The sequence below is a fragment of the Caretta caretta genome, chromosome 3 (genome assembly GCF_965140235.1).
Source record: "Caretta caretta isolate rCarCar2 chromosome 3, rCarCar1.hap1, whole genome shotgun sequence".
Classification (NCBI taxonomy): Eukaryota; Metazoa; Chordata; order Testudines; family Cheloniidae; genus Caretta; species Caretta caretta.
Genome location: NC_134208.1, coordinates 90525128 through 90541662, shown reverse-complemented (window position 1 = coordinate 90541662; position 16535 = coordinate 90525128). Strand labels below are relative to the sequence as shown.

The 16535-nt window shown below is 44.3% G+C and overlaps 1 protein-coding gene across 2 annotated transcripts; it reads left to right on the top strand.

Annotated features, from left to right (window-relative positions):
* Positions 1-9397: 9397 nt before the first annotated feature.
* On the top strand, positions 9398-15919 carry FAM162B (family with sequence similarity 162 member B). Of its 2 annotated transcripts, XM_048844718.2 has the most exons (4): positions 9417-9828; positions 11561-11672; positions 15364-15472; positions 15770-15919. In XM_048844718.2, exons 1-4 carry the CDS (start codon positions 9672-9674, stop codon positions 15863-15865), a joined length of 474 nt encoding a protein of 157 aa, XP_048700675.1. In that variant the 5' UTR covers positions 9417-9671; the 3' UTR covers positions 15866-15919. The 2 variants fall into 2 exon arrangements, with proteins under 2 accessions (XP_074982758.1, XP_048700675.1); XM_075126657.1 differs by lacking the exons at positions 15364-15472; positions 15770-15919 and adding an exon at positions 12326-12515 and having other exon boundaries at positions 9398-9828.
* Positions 15920-16535: the final 616 nt, after the last annotated feature.

Below are 16535 nucleotides of genomic sequence, written 5' to 3'. Positions count from 1 at the left end.
CACTGCTCTGAAGCAGGACCAAGTAAAACTAGATCATCCCTGATGGGAGTTTTTCCAACCTAGTCTTAAAAACCTCCAACGATGGGGATTCTTCAACCTCTCTTGGAAATCTATTTCAGAGTTTAACTACCTTAGAGTTTGAAAGTTTTTCCTATTACCTAACTTAAATCTCCCTTGCTGCAGATTAAGCCCATTACTTCTTGTTTGACCTTCAGAGGACATAGAGAACAATTGATTACAGTCCTCTTTAGAACAATCCTTAACTTATTTGAAGACTGTTATCAGGTCCCCCCACAGTCTTCTTTTCTCAAGACTAAACATGCCCAGTTTTTATACCCTGGTCTTATAGGTCAAGTTTTCTAAGCCTTTTCTCATTTCTGTTGCTTTCCTCTGGACTCTCTCCAATTTATCCATATCTTCCCTAAAGTGTGGGACCCAGAATTGGACACAGTACTATCTCTGAGGCCTCACCAGTGCTGAGTAGAGTGGGACAATTACCTCCCAGGTCTTACATATAGCACTACTGTTAATACATTTCAGAATGATATCAGGCTTTTTTTGCAACTCCATCAAATTGTTGACTCATATTCAATTTGTGATCCACTATAACTCAGATCCTTTTCAGCAGCACCACCTGGCCGGTTATCCCCATTTTCATAAAATCACAGAATATCAGGGTTGGAAGGGACCTCAGGAGGTCATCTAGTCCAACCCCATCTAGCTCAAAGCAGGACCAATCCCCAACTAAATCATCCCAGCCAGGGCTTTGTCAAGCCTGACCTTAAAATTTTCTAAGGAAGGAGATTCCACCACCTCCCTTATTTTGTAGCTGTGCATTTAATTTTTCTTCCTAAGTGAAGTACTTTGCACTTACCTTTATTAAATTTCATCTTGTTGAATTCAGACCACTTTCTCCAATATGTCAAGGTCATTTTGAATTCTAATCCTATCTTCCAAAGTGCACGCAACCCCTCCCTCCCCCCAGCTTGGTGTCATCTGCAATTTTTATAAGCATATTGTCCACTCCATTATGCAAGTCATTAATGAAACTATTCAATAGTACCAGACCCAGGACTGACTCCTGTGTGATCCCACTAAATATGCCCTCCCAGTTAGACAGCAAACCATTGCTAACTACTCTTTGATTACTATCTTTCAACCAGTTTTGCACTTTATAGTAATTCTATTTATACCACATTTCCCTAATTTGCTTATAAGAAGGTCATGTGGGACTGTGTCAAAAGCCTTACTATATCACATCCACTGCTGCCTCCCACCCACTAGGACTATCAAAGAAAGAAATTAGATTGTTTTGGCATGATTTCATCTTGACAAATCCATGTTGGCTGTTCTTTATAACCCTATAATCCTCTAGGTGCTTACAAATTGTTTGTTTAATAATTTGTTCCAGTCTTTCCACATATCAAAATTAGGCTGACTGGTCTATAATTCCCCAGGTCCTCTTTGTTCACCTTTTTAAAGATAAGTGCTATGTTTCCCTTCTACGGTCTTCTGGGACCTCACCTGTTCTCCAGGAGTTCTCAAAGATAATTTCTAATGGTTCCAGGACTGCTTCACCTAGTTCCGTAAGTACCCTCGGATGAATTTGATCAGGCCCTGCTGATTTGAACACATCTAATTTATCTCAGTATTCTTTAATGTGTTCTCTCCCTTTTTTGGCTTGTGTTCCTTTCCCTGGGGGCTGTGGGAGAATTTGGGAGCAATATGTTCTGAGGGGCAGGTCATAGTGGTAATATGTTTGGAGCATGGGGCTGTAGGTGGGGCAAGCATCCATTCTGGGAGGCAAAGGGGTGGATAGGGATGTGGCAGATTTTCATGGGGAGAGCATAAGGGAGATGTGGGGCCTGGGTGGCCAAAGAGGAATGGAGAGGAGTTGTACCCTGATGAACCTCCAGGCCTCAAGCCCATCTACTGCTCCTCACTCCAGGACCATTCTCCCACCACACACATCTCTGTTCCACCCAGGCACTGAATCCCGCATCGTGGCCTTCTGCTCCTCAGCCCCATGACTGCCTCCCTGGCTCCCCAGTCCTGTGCAAGGCACCACATGTAAGTCCAACAATGTAGCTGATAAGGCTTGACAATTCTGCTGGCTATTCTTAGCAGAACTAGTAGAGGATATGCCAAATTATGTTAAGTGATATGTAGAAATGTCCCGAAGCAGTCTGTCTGGGAAAAGTCATCAGACCCTACTTGTATGTGCCGTGCAGAGTTTATGGAGACTGTGGTCCCTTAGCTAGGGGGAGCTGAAAAAGGGGGAGATACTGAGGGTCCAATTTCAAAAATGGAGTATTTTTAAATGTTTCCTCTGCCAAGAGCAATGTATAATAATAATTAATAATAATGTGTATTCCCATAGCACCTAGGAACCCCAGTCATGGGCTAAGAGCCCCGTTGTGCTAGGAGCTGAACAAACTCAGAACAGTCTCTGCCCCAAGGAGATTACAATGTAAGACAACCGATGGGTACAGATGGATGGGTGAGTACAAGGAAACACTGAGTCAATATTGGGGGTGGGATTAGTTAAGGGGGGATCAGCTAAATGGAAAGAGAAGGGAAGGGAAAAGAAGGGGGTGAGGTGGACAGGGCAGGGGAGAAGACAGTAAGAAGGGCATGTGTGGAGTGAAGCTGAGATGAAGAGACTGGAGGGAGAAGAGAGGGAAGGTTGGAGCAAATAGCCAGTCAGCACAGGGCAGAGAAAGAGAACACTCCACAGTTTTGACTGGAAAGTCTGAAGGTGAAAAAGGTCCCTCCTTCTATGGCTACTGGCTAGATTCTGTGGCTGGCACCTCTTCACAGTTCTCTGCCAAGGCCATGTGGTTGGGGAGGTAAGGGAGGCACCACCTGGATCCCAGAAACAAACAAACAAACAAACAAAAAACCTACAGAACATTCAGTTGTCCTAGGAAGACTTAGTGTGTCAGTTCTGGAGGTGCATTTCCACCACGAAAGTGTGAAAAACAGGGATTTTATTCCTAAATCAAGTCCAGGTCCTCAGCACAACCTTAACTATGGAGTTGTTATCTGTGTGTCCGGCTGTGTGGTACTGAACAGATTGTGCTGTTTATTTTGAAACAACCTCTACTCTCTTAGTGTGGAAGGACCCTGCCATTCATTGTCACAATGAGAGCTGATGTTTTGGGATGCTTTGAAAAACATGAACTTGTAACAGCAGCAGGAGTTACACGCACATACACCCCTGCCCCCACCCCTTAAACATTATAATGACCACAGAAAGCTCCAGCATGGAATTTTCATTGCTTGAAGTTAGCGGGACGTTGTTCTGTTAGGGGAATGAAATAACAGCTAATTTAAAGCAAGTAATTAAATGACAAAAATTCTCTTAGCTTATTATGATAAGCACAAACCATGAAATAATTGCCATTTGGAATCATATATAATCACACAAGATCTTGGTGTGGGAAAATAAAAAACAAACAAAAACCCCTTCAAATATACATAATGTATATTGTATAAGCTACATGCTACCTGACTAAACTCTAATTGGGAAATAAAATTGACTCAGATACTAAGGCATTTCATGTCTCTTTCCCTTAACTATAGATGGATGCAAAAACAGCTGTTCATGTTGACATGTAGGATAGGGGAGGGCAAGTACTCAAGAACTATGACATGATCATTCAAAACACTGCACTGTTATGTCAACAGGACAATACAAGAAAAATTGTACCTTGGGAGCTGTCCATTTTGCTGAAGATCCTAATACCTACTCCAGTCAGCATTTCAGACACAAGGTTCAAATAAAGTTATGAACCTGGAAAACTCATAGAAAAGCTCCATTTAGAGTGGATTTTTGTTGTTTCTGTGGCCCCCATTACTGCAGGATATGAGAACTTCATAATCTTTGATATTTTTATCCTGACAATACCTCTGTGAGGTAGGAAAGTACTAGTATCCCCATTTGACAGATAAGAAAATCAGACACAAAGGTCTACATCCTCAAAGGCATTTAGGCTCTGAATACCTTTGAGGATCTTGACTTAAGTGACTTGTCATAAATCACCCAGGAAGTCTGTGGCAAAACAGGGAACAGACTTGGATTTCCTAGGCTAGTGCCCTAACCACTGCAACATCCTTCCAACAGATGAGTGTTTCAGCATGAGGAATTCAATTTTGTCCAGCCTGGGCCTATCTGAACCATCTAGAGCTTTCTTAGTCAGGGGGAGCCAACCTCCCGCATCTTTGTCTGAAACAGGCCAAACCTGTTGACCTTCCGGGTATGCTACAAAGTACATATTTTGAAGGGAGCTTTTGAGGGAGGCAGATACTCTGGGAAGTGGGGTGACATACTGCAATCTGCATCGTAGAGTCTATTTAATTATGGTTATACTTTATGGGGTTGCTGGTAGTTCTTTACTTTTCTTTAGTGCCCATGTTTTCCAGCAATTGTCAGGGCCACGGTGTGTGACTCTTAAACATTTGATTTCAGAAACGGTTAAGATTATGCCTATATTTAGATTTATAAGACTCAGAGAGAGTTGCCTCTCTGTTCAATATCTTCATAAATGATCTGGAGGATGGTGTGGATTGCACTCTCAGCAAATTTGCGGATGATACTAAACTGGGAGGAGTGGTAGATACGCTGGAGGGGAGGGATAGGATACAGAAGGACCTAGACAAATTGGAGGATTGGGCCAAAAGAAATCTGATGAGGTTCAATAAGGATAAGTGCAGAGTCCTGCACTTAGGACGGAAGAACCCAATGCACCGCTACAGACTAGGGACCGAATGGCTACGCAGCAGTTCTGCGGAAAAGGACCTAGGGGTGACAGTGGACGAGAAGCTGGATATGAGTCAGCAGTGTGCCCTTGTTGCCAAGAAGGCCAATGGCATTTTGGGATGTATAAGTAGGGGCATAGCGAGCAGATCGAGGGACGTGATCGTTCCCCTCTATTCGACATTGGTGAGGCCTCATCTGGAGTACTGTGTCCAGTTTTGGGCCCCACACTACAAGAAGGATGTGGATAAATTGGAGAGAGTCCAGCGAAGGGCAACAAAAATGATTAGGGGTCTAGAACACATGACTTATGAGGAGAGGCTGAGGGAGCTGGGATTGTTTAGCCTGCAGAAGAGAAGAATGAGGGGGGATTTGATAGCTGCTTTCAACTACCTGAAAGGGGGTTCCAAAGAGGATGGCTCTAGACTGTTCTCAGTGGTAGCAGATGACAGAACGAGGAGTAATGGTCTCAAGTTGCAGTGGGGGAGGTTTAGATTGGATATTAGGAAAAACTTTTTCACTAAGAGGGTGGTGAAACACTGGAATGCGCTACCTAGGGAGGTGGTAGAATCTCCTTCCTTAGAGGTTTTTAAGGTCAGGCTTGACAAAGCCCTGGCTGGGATGATTTAACTGGGAATTGGTCCTGCTTCGAGCAGGGGGTTGGACTAGATGACCTTCTGGGGTCCCTTCCAACCCTGAGATTCTATGATTCTATGATTCTATGCCTACCTCACCCTCCACCAGTGGAGAAAATTAGTGTGAACTGTTTGGTAGCACTTCAATATTTGTTTTAAAGGCACTAACCCATAATAGCACTCCAGATGCATTTCACCAATATTGATCCTACTTGCCGAACTAGTGTTCTATGTAATTTTTGTGCTGCTGCCATCTAGTGGTGCATTAATATTTCATTTTTTGTGTGTGTGCTGGCCAAGGAAGTTCTAGTGCCGCCTAATAACTGTTAAAGTGACCTGCCTCTTTGCTGGTGTATTAGAAATATTTTTTATGCAAAATTAAGTTGCATTATTATTAGTGTTGTGCTGCTGTCTGCAGTGATTTCTTTCCCATTTCTTCTAAAATCCACACATATTTGTTTCAGTTGATTAGGGATATTAATTAGTACTACATATGTAAATTGTAACTTTTAAAAATACAACAGATATTCCATAATTTCACAGAGTTTAAGGACTAAAGGTCCCATTAGACCACGTAGTCTGACTTCCTGTATATCACAGGCCATTAAATTTCACCCAGATACCCCTCAAATGAGCCTAATAGCTTGAGCTAGACCAAATTGGTGCGTCCCACAGGCAAAGAATATAAGAAAGCGAGGTGCTACCACTTGGGCTACCACTTAGGGTTGCCAGGCATCTGGCCGGTCGGCGGTGCAGCAGGGATAAGGCAGGCTCCCAGCCTGCCGTGGCTCCGTGCGGCTCATGGAAGCAGTAGCATGTCCCGCTTCCAGCTCCTATGCGTGGAGCAGCCAGGGGGCTCTGCAGGCTGCCTTCCACCCCAAGCACTGGCTCCACAGACCCCATGGGCCGGGAACCTGCTCCCCTGCCCCCCTCCCCTGCCCTAGTCCTGATCCGCCTCTCACCCGCTGAACCCCTTGGTCCCAGCCCAGAGTACCCTCCTGCAGCCCAAACCCCTCATCCCCAGCCCCACCCCAAGTCTGCACCCTCAGCTGGAGCCCTCACACACACCCCCACTCCAACCCCCCATCCCAGCCTGGAGCCTCCTCCCTCACTCTGAACCCCTCAGCCCCGAGCCCCCTCTTGTATCCCAAATCCCTCACCTTGGCCCCACACCAGAGCCCGCACCCCAAGCCAGAGCCCTCACCCCCCCGACACTCCAACCCCTGAGCAAGCCTAGAGAAAATGAGCAAGTGAGGGTGGGGAAAGCAAGTGATGGGTGGCAGAAAATGGAGTGGGGGCGGGGCTTCAGAGAAGGGGCAGGACAGGGACTTGGATGAGGGGCGGGGCATGGGGTGAGGCAAGGGTGTTTGGTTTTGTGCAAATAGAAAGTTGGCAACCCTACTACCACTGCCTGAGGTTCCTGCAATTATAGCACACCTCTTTGCTCTGTCAAGCATCGTAAAAGCGGAAAAAGTACTTATCTGGAATAAATTGAGAAGTATTTCATTCGAATTTGCATTTTTGAGCCTTGAGAAAAGTGGTGATATCCTAGAAATAGTGATATATGCGATAGTAGCATATGGGACATATTGATTCAGCTTTGTATTGAAAAATGAAAATGGTTTGTTCCACATCTCTTTCTGCTACCAGCACTGGATTCTAATGTAAAAAATGTGAGGAAAGAGATGTAGCATGCAAGTTTGCTAGAGCAAGGGGGCAGATGGAATCAGGGGGGTGGTTTCATTCAGGCACAACTTTCCCGCTCCGCTCTGGCTGCCAGAGGACTTCCCAAATGGAGCCAAATGAATGAAAAATATGCACAGCAGTGGAACATATGATTAATTTGATTCAAGCAACAGAAATTCCTGGTACAAAAGATCCCTGGGCATCTTCCACTGGCAGCTTTTTTAAAAAGAAACAAACAAAAACTTTTGCTGTCAAAATTCCTAGTGGAAGCGATGCACCATCATGGCTGACCAGGAGGTCCTTGGATCTTGCAATGCTGTTCCATTTGCAGCACATCTGAAGAAAAAGTTAGTGTGCCATAAAATGGAGAGAAATAGTTTACTTCTGCAGCAAATCGTGAGGAAAACTACATGAGGAAATTCTGCAAGGAACTAAATAATGCAAAATCCATGTCACTTCCTCAGCTGCATTTTCAACCCATCTCCCATTTTTGCAAAGGGCACTTGGACATACTGGGCTGCTTTTAGGATGTACGTGAGTTTGGACACAAATAATGTAGTCTGTGCATGCCCAGGGAATAAAACAAAAAACTCCTCCTCCCATCCATGATATAGAGCAGATGGTTTTCTGTGCAGGAAGTACTAAACATACTGCTTTCTATGTGGAAACTATTCTCTGTTTTTTTATTAGGTGAAGATACCACAGGAAAGACATGTGAAGCCTTACATTCCCCTATAAACAGCGAAGTGAAGAAAAAAGGCTATTTACCGCACCCTGAAGTGTTCAAGAGTTCCCTAAGGTTGCTATCATAAAGCAGCCAGAATTATAACACCCTGGTGTACCAGGGGCTAGATTCTCTAGTCTAGAGAGCTGCACTCACTGAGGAGTAGGGGTGAAAAGGAAAGTGGCTTTGTGCCATCTTTGAGTTCCCCCAATCCTGGGGCAGGCAAGAGGCACTTTGGTCCCTACAGCCTCAGGGCTGCTCTAAACTATGCCAAGCTGCCTGTTGCCCCAAAGGGACTGTCCTGGCAATAGGACTACCAAGATATAGAGAGCTCCCCACTTTCTCCCAGGAATGCCCCTACACAAGGAATTGCATCAATTCTGCTGGGAGGCTGCATGAAGCAGCAATGTTGCTAGTAGTTACAGCATGCATGGTACTACCTCCCTCAGCCACAAACTGGTGGGGTTCCTTCCAATGACTGAGGGACCTGTGACCACGGGATTCATAGAGCGACAAAGGCCAGACGTGGGTGGTAGAAGGGGTACAATGAATAATCCAGGATCTTTAGGAAAAATCCGTGACGAGTTTTCCGTCCCTGCAGTCTGTTAACTTTCAGTCACAAGGTCATTTTTACATGGCAAAGGACTAGAAACATAATTTAGCAACATTGAGCTTAGCCCTGATACTTTTTGAAGCTTCTGAAAATTAGCTGTTGGCTTTGCACACTGCACTGGCACTAATTGCTGGCGCAAGAAGGTGATTTATGAGTCCCTTTTAAACAGAACATCTACATTTTCTTGTTGGTCATTTCTGCGTATCGGAACATGATGAGTTCTCATGTTGGCAAACCCTTTATTTGTGCTGGTGTTGGCATTTTCCTAGAATGGCAGCAGTGAGACTATGTGCAGGGACAGAATCCACTGTTATTATTTGAACTGTGGTTGCATCTAACAGCGCCATTCAAGAATCAGGCCTCCATTTTTTCAGGCACTGTGCACACTGGGGCAGCTACATGATACTTCATGACTGACAAGAGGGAAGTCTGATATGCAGGCACTGACTTTATGTCTCCCTTCCTCCCCTCTCCCCACCCCCCTCCGTTTGCTAATTTACAATGGATCTATCCCACCACATTGGTGTGAAGTATTTTCTGACCACACACTTTTACCAGTGTGATGGATGTTTCTCTCTCCTTCACACTTTGCCAGCCTGGATCAGGCCTCTCAGCCCTGGCCCAGCGAGAAGCAAAATCTTCCCTGGTTTCTCGCACCCATCAGATCCAGCTCATCGGAGCAGAAATGAGAGACTCGCTGGGGGCAGCAGTTTGAGGGGGTAGCAGGTAAGAAGTCAGCCTTCCCGGCCCAGGGGGCAGGCAGATGGAGATGGGTCACCATACTGAGCGAAGAGAAGCAGCTCCCTCCCTCCTTCCTGCATAGGAGATGAGAGAAGTCGTAGCGGCATTTCCCAAGGGGGGAGAGGGAAGCACCAGCCACTTGATCCTGGACCAGAGCTGCAGCAGCTGGGACTCGCAGTTTCCCAAGGGGGGGATTATGGGACGGGGGGGCGGAGGGGGAGGCAAGTGCCTGGGAGCCTGGTGAAGTTCGCTGGGCTGGAGGGAGGAGGCAGATCCCGAGGGGGCTGCAGCCCTGAGCTGGGCTAGCGAGCGGTGTGGGGGCAGAGGCTGGGAAGAGCTGCTGGCGCTCGCCGGCCCGGAGGAGGGGGCGGGCGCAGGGAGGCTGCGAGGGGCTGGAGCTGGTACCGGTTGCTCTGGGGACGGCAGGGGTGCGGGGTCCCCTCTTCGCTTTGCCTGCCCTGCCTCAGCCGCCTCGCAGGGAGGCGGCGGCAGCCAAGCAGCGGGGTCCTCGCTATGCTGGCGGCAGCTAGGAGCCGGGTCTGCCTGGGCCGGCTCCTGGCCGAAGGGCAGCTGCACGCCCCCCTGCTCCGGCCGGCAGCCCGTGGGATCGCGGCCACTGCAGCTTCCTCCAGCAGCGCCCACAACCGCAGCCCGGGGGCCATCAGCTCGGGTGAGTAAACGGGGAGCCCGGGGCTCCCCTGTGCTGTGACTCACAGAGACCCTCCCTCCCTCCCTCCCGCTGGCAGGCTGCTTGCACCCGCTCCGCTGCACCCCACCCCAGGGCCCTGGCAAGCACCAGGGGCTCCCCGCTGGGACGTGTCCTGGCGGGGCGTTTGCAGCACTCCGGCTCTCCCTTCTCCTTCAGGCCAGTAAGGCGGGGTGAGGGGGGGAAATAAACGCTGGAGGCGCCTCGATCCAGCCAAGGTTTGGACCCAAGCCCCCAAATTGTACCATTAACACAGAGAACCCGCCCCTCGGGTCCCCCCATAAAACCACCTCCGACCTGCCCCAGGAGGAAATGGCATAGGGCTACCTTTTTCTGGTGCAGCAGTAGAAGCATTTGTTCTCGAGTTTGAGGGTAACGTTTATGGAGTTCGCAAAAAGGAGGACGTGTAGCACCTTAGAGACTAACACATTTATTTGAGCATGAGCTTTCCTGAGCTACAGCTCACTTCATCGGATGCATACCGTGAGCTGTAGCTCACGAAAGCTTATGCTCAAATAAATGTGTTAGTCTCTAAGGTGCTACAAGTACTCCTCTTCTTTTTGCAAATACAGACTAACATGGCTGCTACTCTGCAACCTGTCATTTATGGAGTTGTGACCAAAATTTGCCAAGATACAGCAGCTTGATCTGAACTTTTAAGGCAGTGGTAGTGGGACCCCAGTGGTTCAGGAGCCAAATTAGCAACAGCAACAATTACCCAAGAGCCACTGTAGCGTGAATTCATTGGGTCATTTACCCCCTCGCACGCACATACACACACACTTTATTCTCACAGCAAAATGCCTAAGCAAGTATTTTACAGTTGGTTAACAACATATTAAAAGCAGCCTGTTGGGTTAATAATTAAATCATATTTTTTTTAATATGTCCTGCAAAGACAAGAAACACATTAAAGAGCCACTTGTGGCTCCCAAGCCTCAATCTGAATATCTAGTTTAAGGTGCTGATACAGTGGGATGCTACTGGGGCTGGATTTTTAAGATGGAGCAGAAACAGCTGAACATGTTCTCATGTTAAACTGTGGAATTTAGGTGACTGAGGCCAAAGTCTTGCAGGATCCAGTTACCAGATCCAGGTTCAAGCAGCTGTGTCATACACCCAGGCTGAATTAACATCTGGATGGTTTTGTTGGAATGGGAGCACCTAAACTTTTTCTGGGCTGAGGCTGGAGCCAGGTGCGGAAGTGAAGTTTTACAATACTCATGTGCCATGGTGCAGCAGGGTTTAGATTTCTGAGGTACAATAGGAGCAGGCAGACTTGATCTTTAGGTTGATGGTACAATTCAGGGACATGGGTACAAAAATCAGCAGATTCCAGGTAGATCCAGTTTCTACCCAGATCCACAAGTGTGACCCAAAATATGAGAGACAAGCTTTTGAGTTACACTGAACTCTTCCAAGCTCTTTCAGCAACAGCAGTTGGTATAGTAAAAGACATTACCTCACCCATTTTGTCTCTCTAGTATCCTGGGACCTTCTTGGCCACATCACCACTGCAAACAGAGAACATAGGTGATTTGAGGCACAGGAAAGAAGGTTACTCAAGAGTAAAGGTTAAGGTCTTTACCAGAATCCAGTAATAGAGATGGACCATGGCTAGGGACACTCTTCCCCAATCCCATTACCTCTCCAGTGCACAAAGTGATGAGGTGCTTTTCTCTGGTTCATCTTTCAGCCGAGAAGATGTACAAAGTACCAGGTAGTTACAAACCTTCCAACTTTGACAAAAAAATCCTCATGTGGACAGGACGCTTCAAGACTGAAGAAGAGATTCCCTCAAGGATCCCGTAAGTGCATCATTGGTTCCTACTGAGGCTTACTGGGATGAAAAGAGGGTTCCTCCTTTTCAAACTGACCCAAAAGTTTGAACCTGTCAACGTTTTACATTTGAAAGGTCAATGAAAAATTACAAGACAGACATAAGGGACGATGAGATGCTGTGCCCCCTCTTCCTCTGCTTCCATATCGCCTCCTCTCTCCCACCGACCCAGTGGCTTCTAGTCTCACTATTAGGTCCCAGCTCCATTTTCACCTCAGGTTGCCATTGTATTCTCACTTGCTGGGAGTAAGGTGGCTGCTGAGGGATCGAGTCTTGTATCCTATTGTGGTGGATTCTTGAGACAGAACTGGCTCCTTCACTGAGCAGCCCCTTATTTGTGGCCAGATGCTTGTTAGCATGACCATCATGACAGAATTTCCAAGAGAAGACAAGCACATACTATCAAAAGAGTTAATACTGTACATCCAAACAAGGCTATGTGTAATCATCAGAGCATGAGAGAAGGGTATTAAACCTTCAACAATATATGATCTCTGGAATTTGGAAAACTCAAAATGCTAAAATATAAAACCAATGGCTAAAAGTTTTCCAGATCTCTCCCTCCCCCATAAGTTTCCCTTGAGGATTTCAGGCATTTTTAGATGATTTTACATTTTACAGTTTAAGAGTCAAGACCTGGTGCTCATCATCATCATCATCAGAAATAGAACTACGTCCCCGAGCAAGATGGACAGGATTTGGCCCTAAGTGCGGTAGTGGTTTGAGCTTTGGTTATATTTACAGACCAGCTTGTTTATTTGCTTGGTTTATCTAATGTGTAATCAGAGGAAGACTGCATCAGTAAACAGTATTTTCTGTTTACGGACTATATAAACAAAATATATCTTCTAACTTGTTTGATGTTATCATTTAGTGATCATCCATTCAATGCACTTTATGACAAGGCAAAGAAGTATTTGAGAAAGAGGGTGGGAGGAGAGAGAGAAATATATACTTACTGCCTGCTTAAAAAAAACAAACAAAAAGACCAACTTTGGAAGAGGTTACTTCTAGGACAATACTGAATACCCTGAGAGTAAGTCTTGATGCCACAATATTGCTCCCCCTCTAACCACCACCAGCTCAGTTCACGTCACTGACAATTCTTCTCCCTTTTCCCTCCCCAAGTAAATAGAAATGTGAAGTTCATGTAACATTAACTAATGTTTATTCCTCAGCCTCAGACACAAAATGTAACTCATCCACAGAACTGTACTTTTCATCATCAGCCTTCATCCTTGCTTGGCCATATATAACATACTGAACTTTATCGAGATATAGTTTCAAGGATGACTCCAGGAGGTTTCCTTTGTTCCCTAGTTTCATTCCTACTGCAACTGAGAAAATAAGCAATAGCATCTCTGCAAGCAACAATAGCCCCAACTTTTGTCCAATATTAATCCCATGGCTGTTCCCTACTCATCTTACTCTTGTCAGAATTTCCTCCCTTACTGAGAAATCCTGACCTCTTGAAGTCCATGGCAAAACTTCCATGACTTCAGCAGGGCCAAAGATTCACACTCAGTCTTCAGTACAAGAGAGTTATCCTTTAGAGAGAAATAGGAGAGCAATGTAATAAGTGTTTTCGGAAGATTCAAATGTAAAGCAATTAAAAATGAAAATGATTAGCTATCAAAATGGCCCTTTGCAATGGCAAAGCAAATGTTACATGTGAGTAAAATCTGCTCCTGTAAGATATTTGGCATTAAGGACCAAATCCTGCAGTCCTTATTCAAGATTTGCTTAAACAAATCTCCACTGATTTCAGTAGGAGTTTGACTTGAGTAAGGATTGAGGGATACAGTCCTTAATGAAAGACTACAGAAAACCATAATTAGGTCTGTTTCCTTGAAACAGTGGCAGAAAGCAGGTAGGAACTGGGATTCTGCTTCAGAACAGCTTCAATTAGTGCATTGTGAAATATGATTAAGGAATTAAGGCAGACAAATAATGCATTTATATTTCGGCTTCTGCTGCTTCAAATGGATCCTAGATTAATAGTTTTATGTGCTAGTCTGGTTTTGATCTCTCATACCTAATGTGTTTAGCATTATGAAATACAGCTACAGTATCCTCACACTGATGATCAAACCTCAAGCCCTGACAGCTCCCTTAGAAGTGCATTACACCCTCAACTCATTACTGTAAATGAGGGTTAGCTCAGTTGTTTGTAAGATTTGCCATTGTGTGTGGTGTAGGTTTTATGGGCTGAAGGGAAGCACCGCAGGCCCCACAATTTCACTATACCCTTTCCCTTTTAAAAATGTTCTATATTAAGGTAGATTTTGGCAGAGCTTGTTACCAAATGCTTTGTCTGCTAGTAATGCTGTCAGGTTCTCGTGTTTGGGCACTTCACAGGGTTGTTATTTTTTGGAGGGAACGTCTAATATTGTAGTCTAAGCTCATTAGATGTAGTTTTAAAAAAGTGTCTTTTCATATGGGATGCCTTTTAGAACGTATTTTTTTTTTTAAAATGAGCCAATTAAAACTAAACTGAATTTTAAGACCATTTAATGCAAAAAGTGAACAGACGGAACTGGATGCTTTAGACACAGCAAATCCTGTATTGTGGCAAGGGGTTAGACTAAATCACAGGTTCTCAAAATGGGGGTGGGGGGCAGGAATGTATTCTGGTGGATGGAGGGGAGATCATTCGTGTGTGGTTTGGAGAGATTCTCTGTTTTTCTGCTTCCCAGCATGTGTTTAGTTCATGGTCCACTAGTGGTTCCCAATTACTTCAGGAACTAGAAATCAGAGAAAGCTAAAATCAGGAATGCACACATTGAGAACAAGGAGAGAACCAGCAAGTGATAGGGGAGATCTGAAGCAGGGGGTGGGACTGTTGAAAGCCAGGATAAGGATGAAAGAGGGTGCTGGGTTTTTTTGGCAGGTAAAGAGCTGTATTTGAATGTAAGTGTGGCAAACAGCTTTCAAGGAAAGACCTGACTATGCTCTAGACAACAAATCACACTACCTCTGACATGGCCAGCATGGTCTGCTCTTTTTTAGGCATGCAAAACTGTGAAAGCATGTAAATGTTGCCTGTGCTAATTTAATACCAAAATTATCCTTTTAAAAATAAACAGGTGATGCACAAGACTAAAACCCATGATAGTGTGAAACTGATCAGTTTTATTAACATAAGAAATATTGTGAAATCCCAGATCTATAGTAGATTGGATACAGTCAAAACTTTAAGCAGTTTTTGAAGTGCTGTTTAGGTATTACAACTAATATATCTATTTCGAAATAGTCAAGAGAACTCCTCACATCAAGCAATGTCAGTTCCCTTCTAACAGAGTTCTTTCATATCTGTGGAAGTATTTGAAATTCACCACATCACTATCGACCAATAACTTTAAATGTTGTTTACACCCTGCTTATCTCAAACATTGCAAATAGTTCTAGGAAAGATCAAGAATCTCAAATCCATCTTGCATTGTTTACAACTAGAGATGGATTAGGTCCTACAGTGCAAAAAAGAGTCAATAGACAGACAACGCCCAGTAATACATGCCAAGCCCACAATGGTCACATGTGGCTTAGCCGCTGGAAATTTCATTTCTGTTAAAAAAATCAACCAAAGTTATATCTGTGGTGTGCTAAATGAACTTCTTGATGTTTCATGCTAATTTTGTTCAATGCAATTTTACTTGTAGGCCAGAAATGCTGGACATTGCAAGAAACAAAGCTCGAGTAAAAGCCTGTTATCTAATGATTGGACTCACAATTATCGCTTGCTTTGCTGTGATTGCATCAGCTAGAAGGGTGGGTATATTGCCATGTATTTTTAACAACAAGGAGATAATTAAATATAATATAAAAATCTTGTAAATATTGATGGAACTTATTTTTTATATATATATTTATTTATATATATATATATATAAAAATTGTTACTAGTGACTAAAATTTAAATCAAATTTATGTATTTTAGGTAACACTCCTTCCACAAACCTGTATTCATAAAGCATAAGAAAAACGTTAGCTGCTACCATGATGCAAGGTTTTTCTTAAGTGTAATTTAGTGATTCACACTCTTAAGCCTATGTTTTATTTTTGCAGGCTGAACACCATGAGTCCCTAACAAGCTGGAACCTAGCAAAGAAAGCCAAGTGGCGTGAAGAGGCTGCAATATCAGCAGAATCTAAGACTAAATAATATTTCTATTAAAAACTGTGGATTTGCTAGTAGGAGCAAACACTACAAAAAACATTACTTGGCATAATTAGTGACGGTCTAACTAGTTAGCAGACTGCTATGTTAAAACATCAACACATTGGAGCCCAACAATGTTGCACTCAAAAAAATGTTGGGAGGGAAGGGAATAGGGTGTCTTTTTCTATGTTACACAGAGATATTTTCAGTCCTTGCAGCAGATGACCAAGGTCAGTTCAAATCTTTAGAAAGTTCTAATAATTCCAGTTTCAAGAGGCTTTATTTTTTTTGCCTCAATTTGATAAAAATATGTAACTGTCCACAAAGACAACATACATCACCAACCCTGACCTGAAATCTCTTCCTGCTAGATCTTGATTCTGGACATTTTTCTATAGACATAAAATTAAAGCATACTAAAAAAATTATGCAAGCCACAAGTCATTTAAATACTAGGGAAGCCAGTGACTACGTAGTTGGAAAAATGAATAGCATCACTACAGTATCTCTGTTGAATCTCGTTTACTAGACCAGGCTGAACTGACACAGTTTACTCACTCAACGTTGTACCTGTGTTAGTACCAGATATTAGAGAGACAGGGTCGGAGAGGTAATCTCTTTCATTGGACCAACCTCAAAAGCTTGTGTCTCTCACCAACAGAAGTTGGTCCAA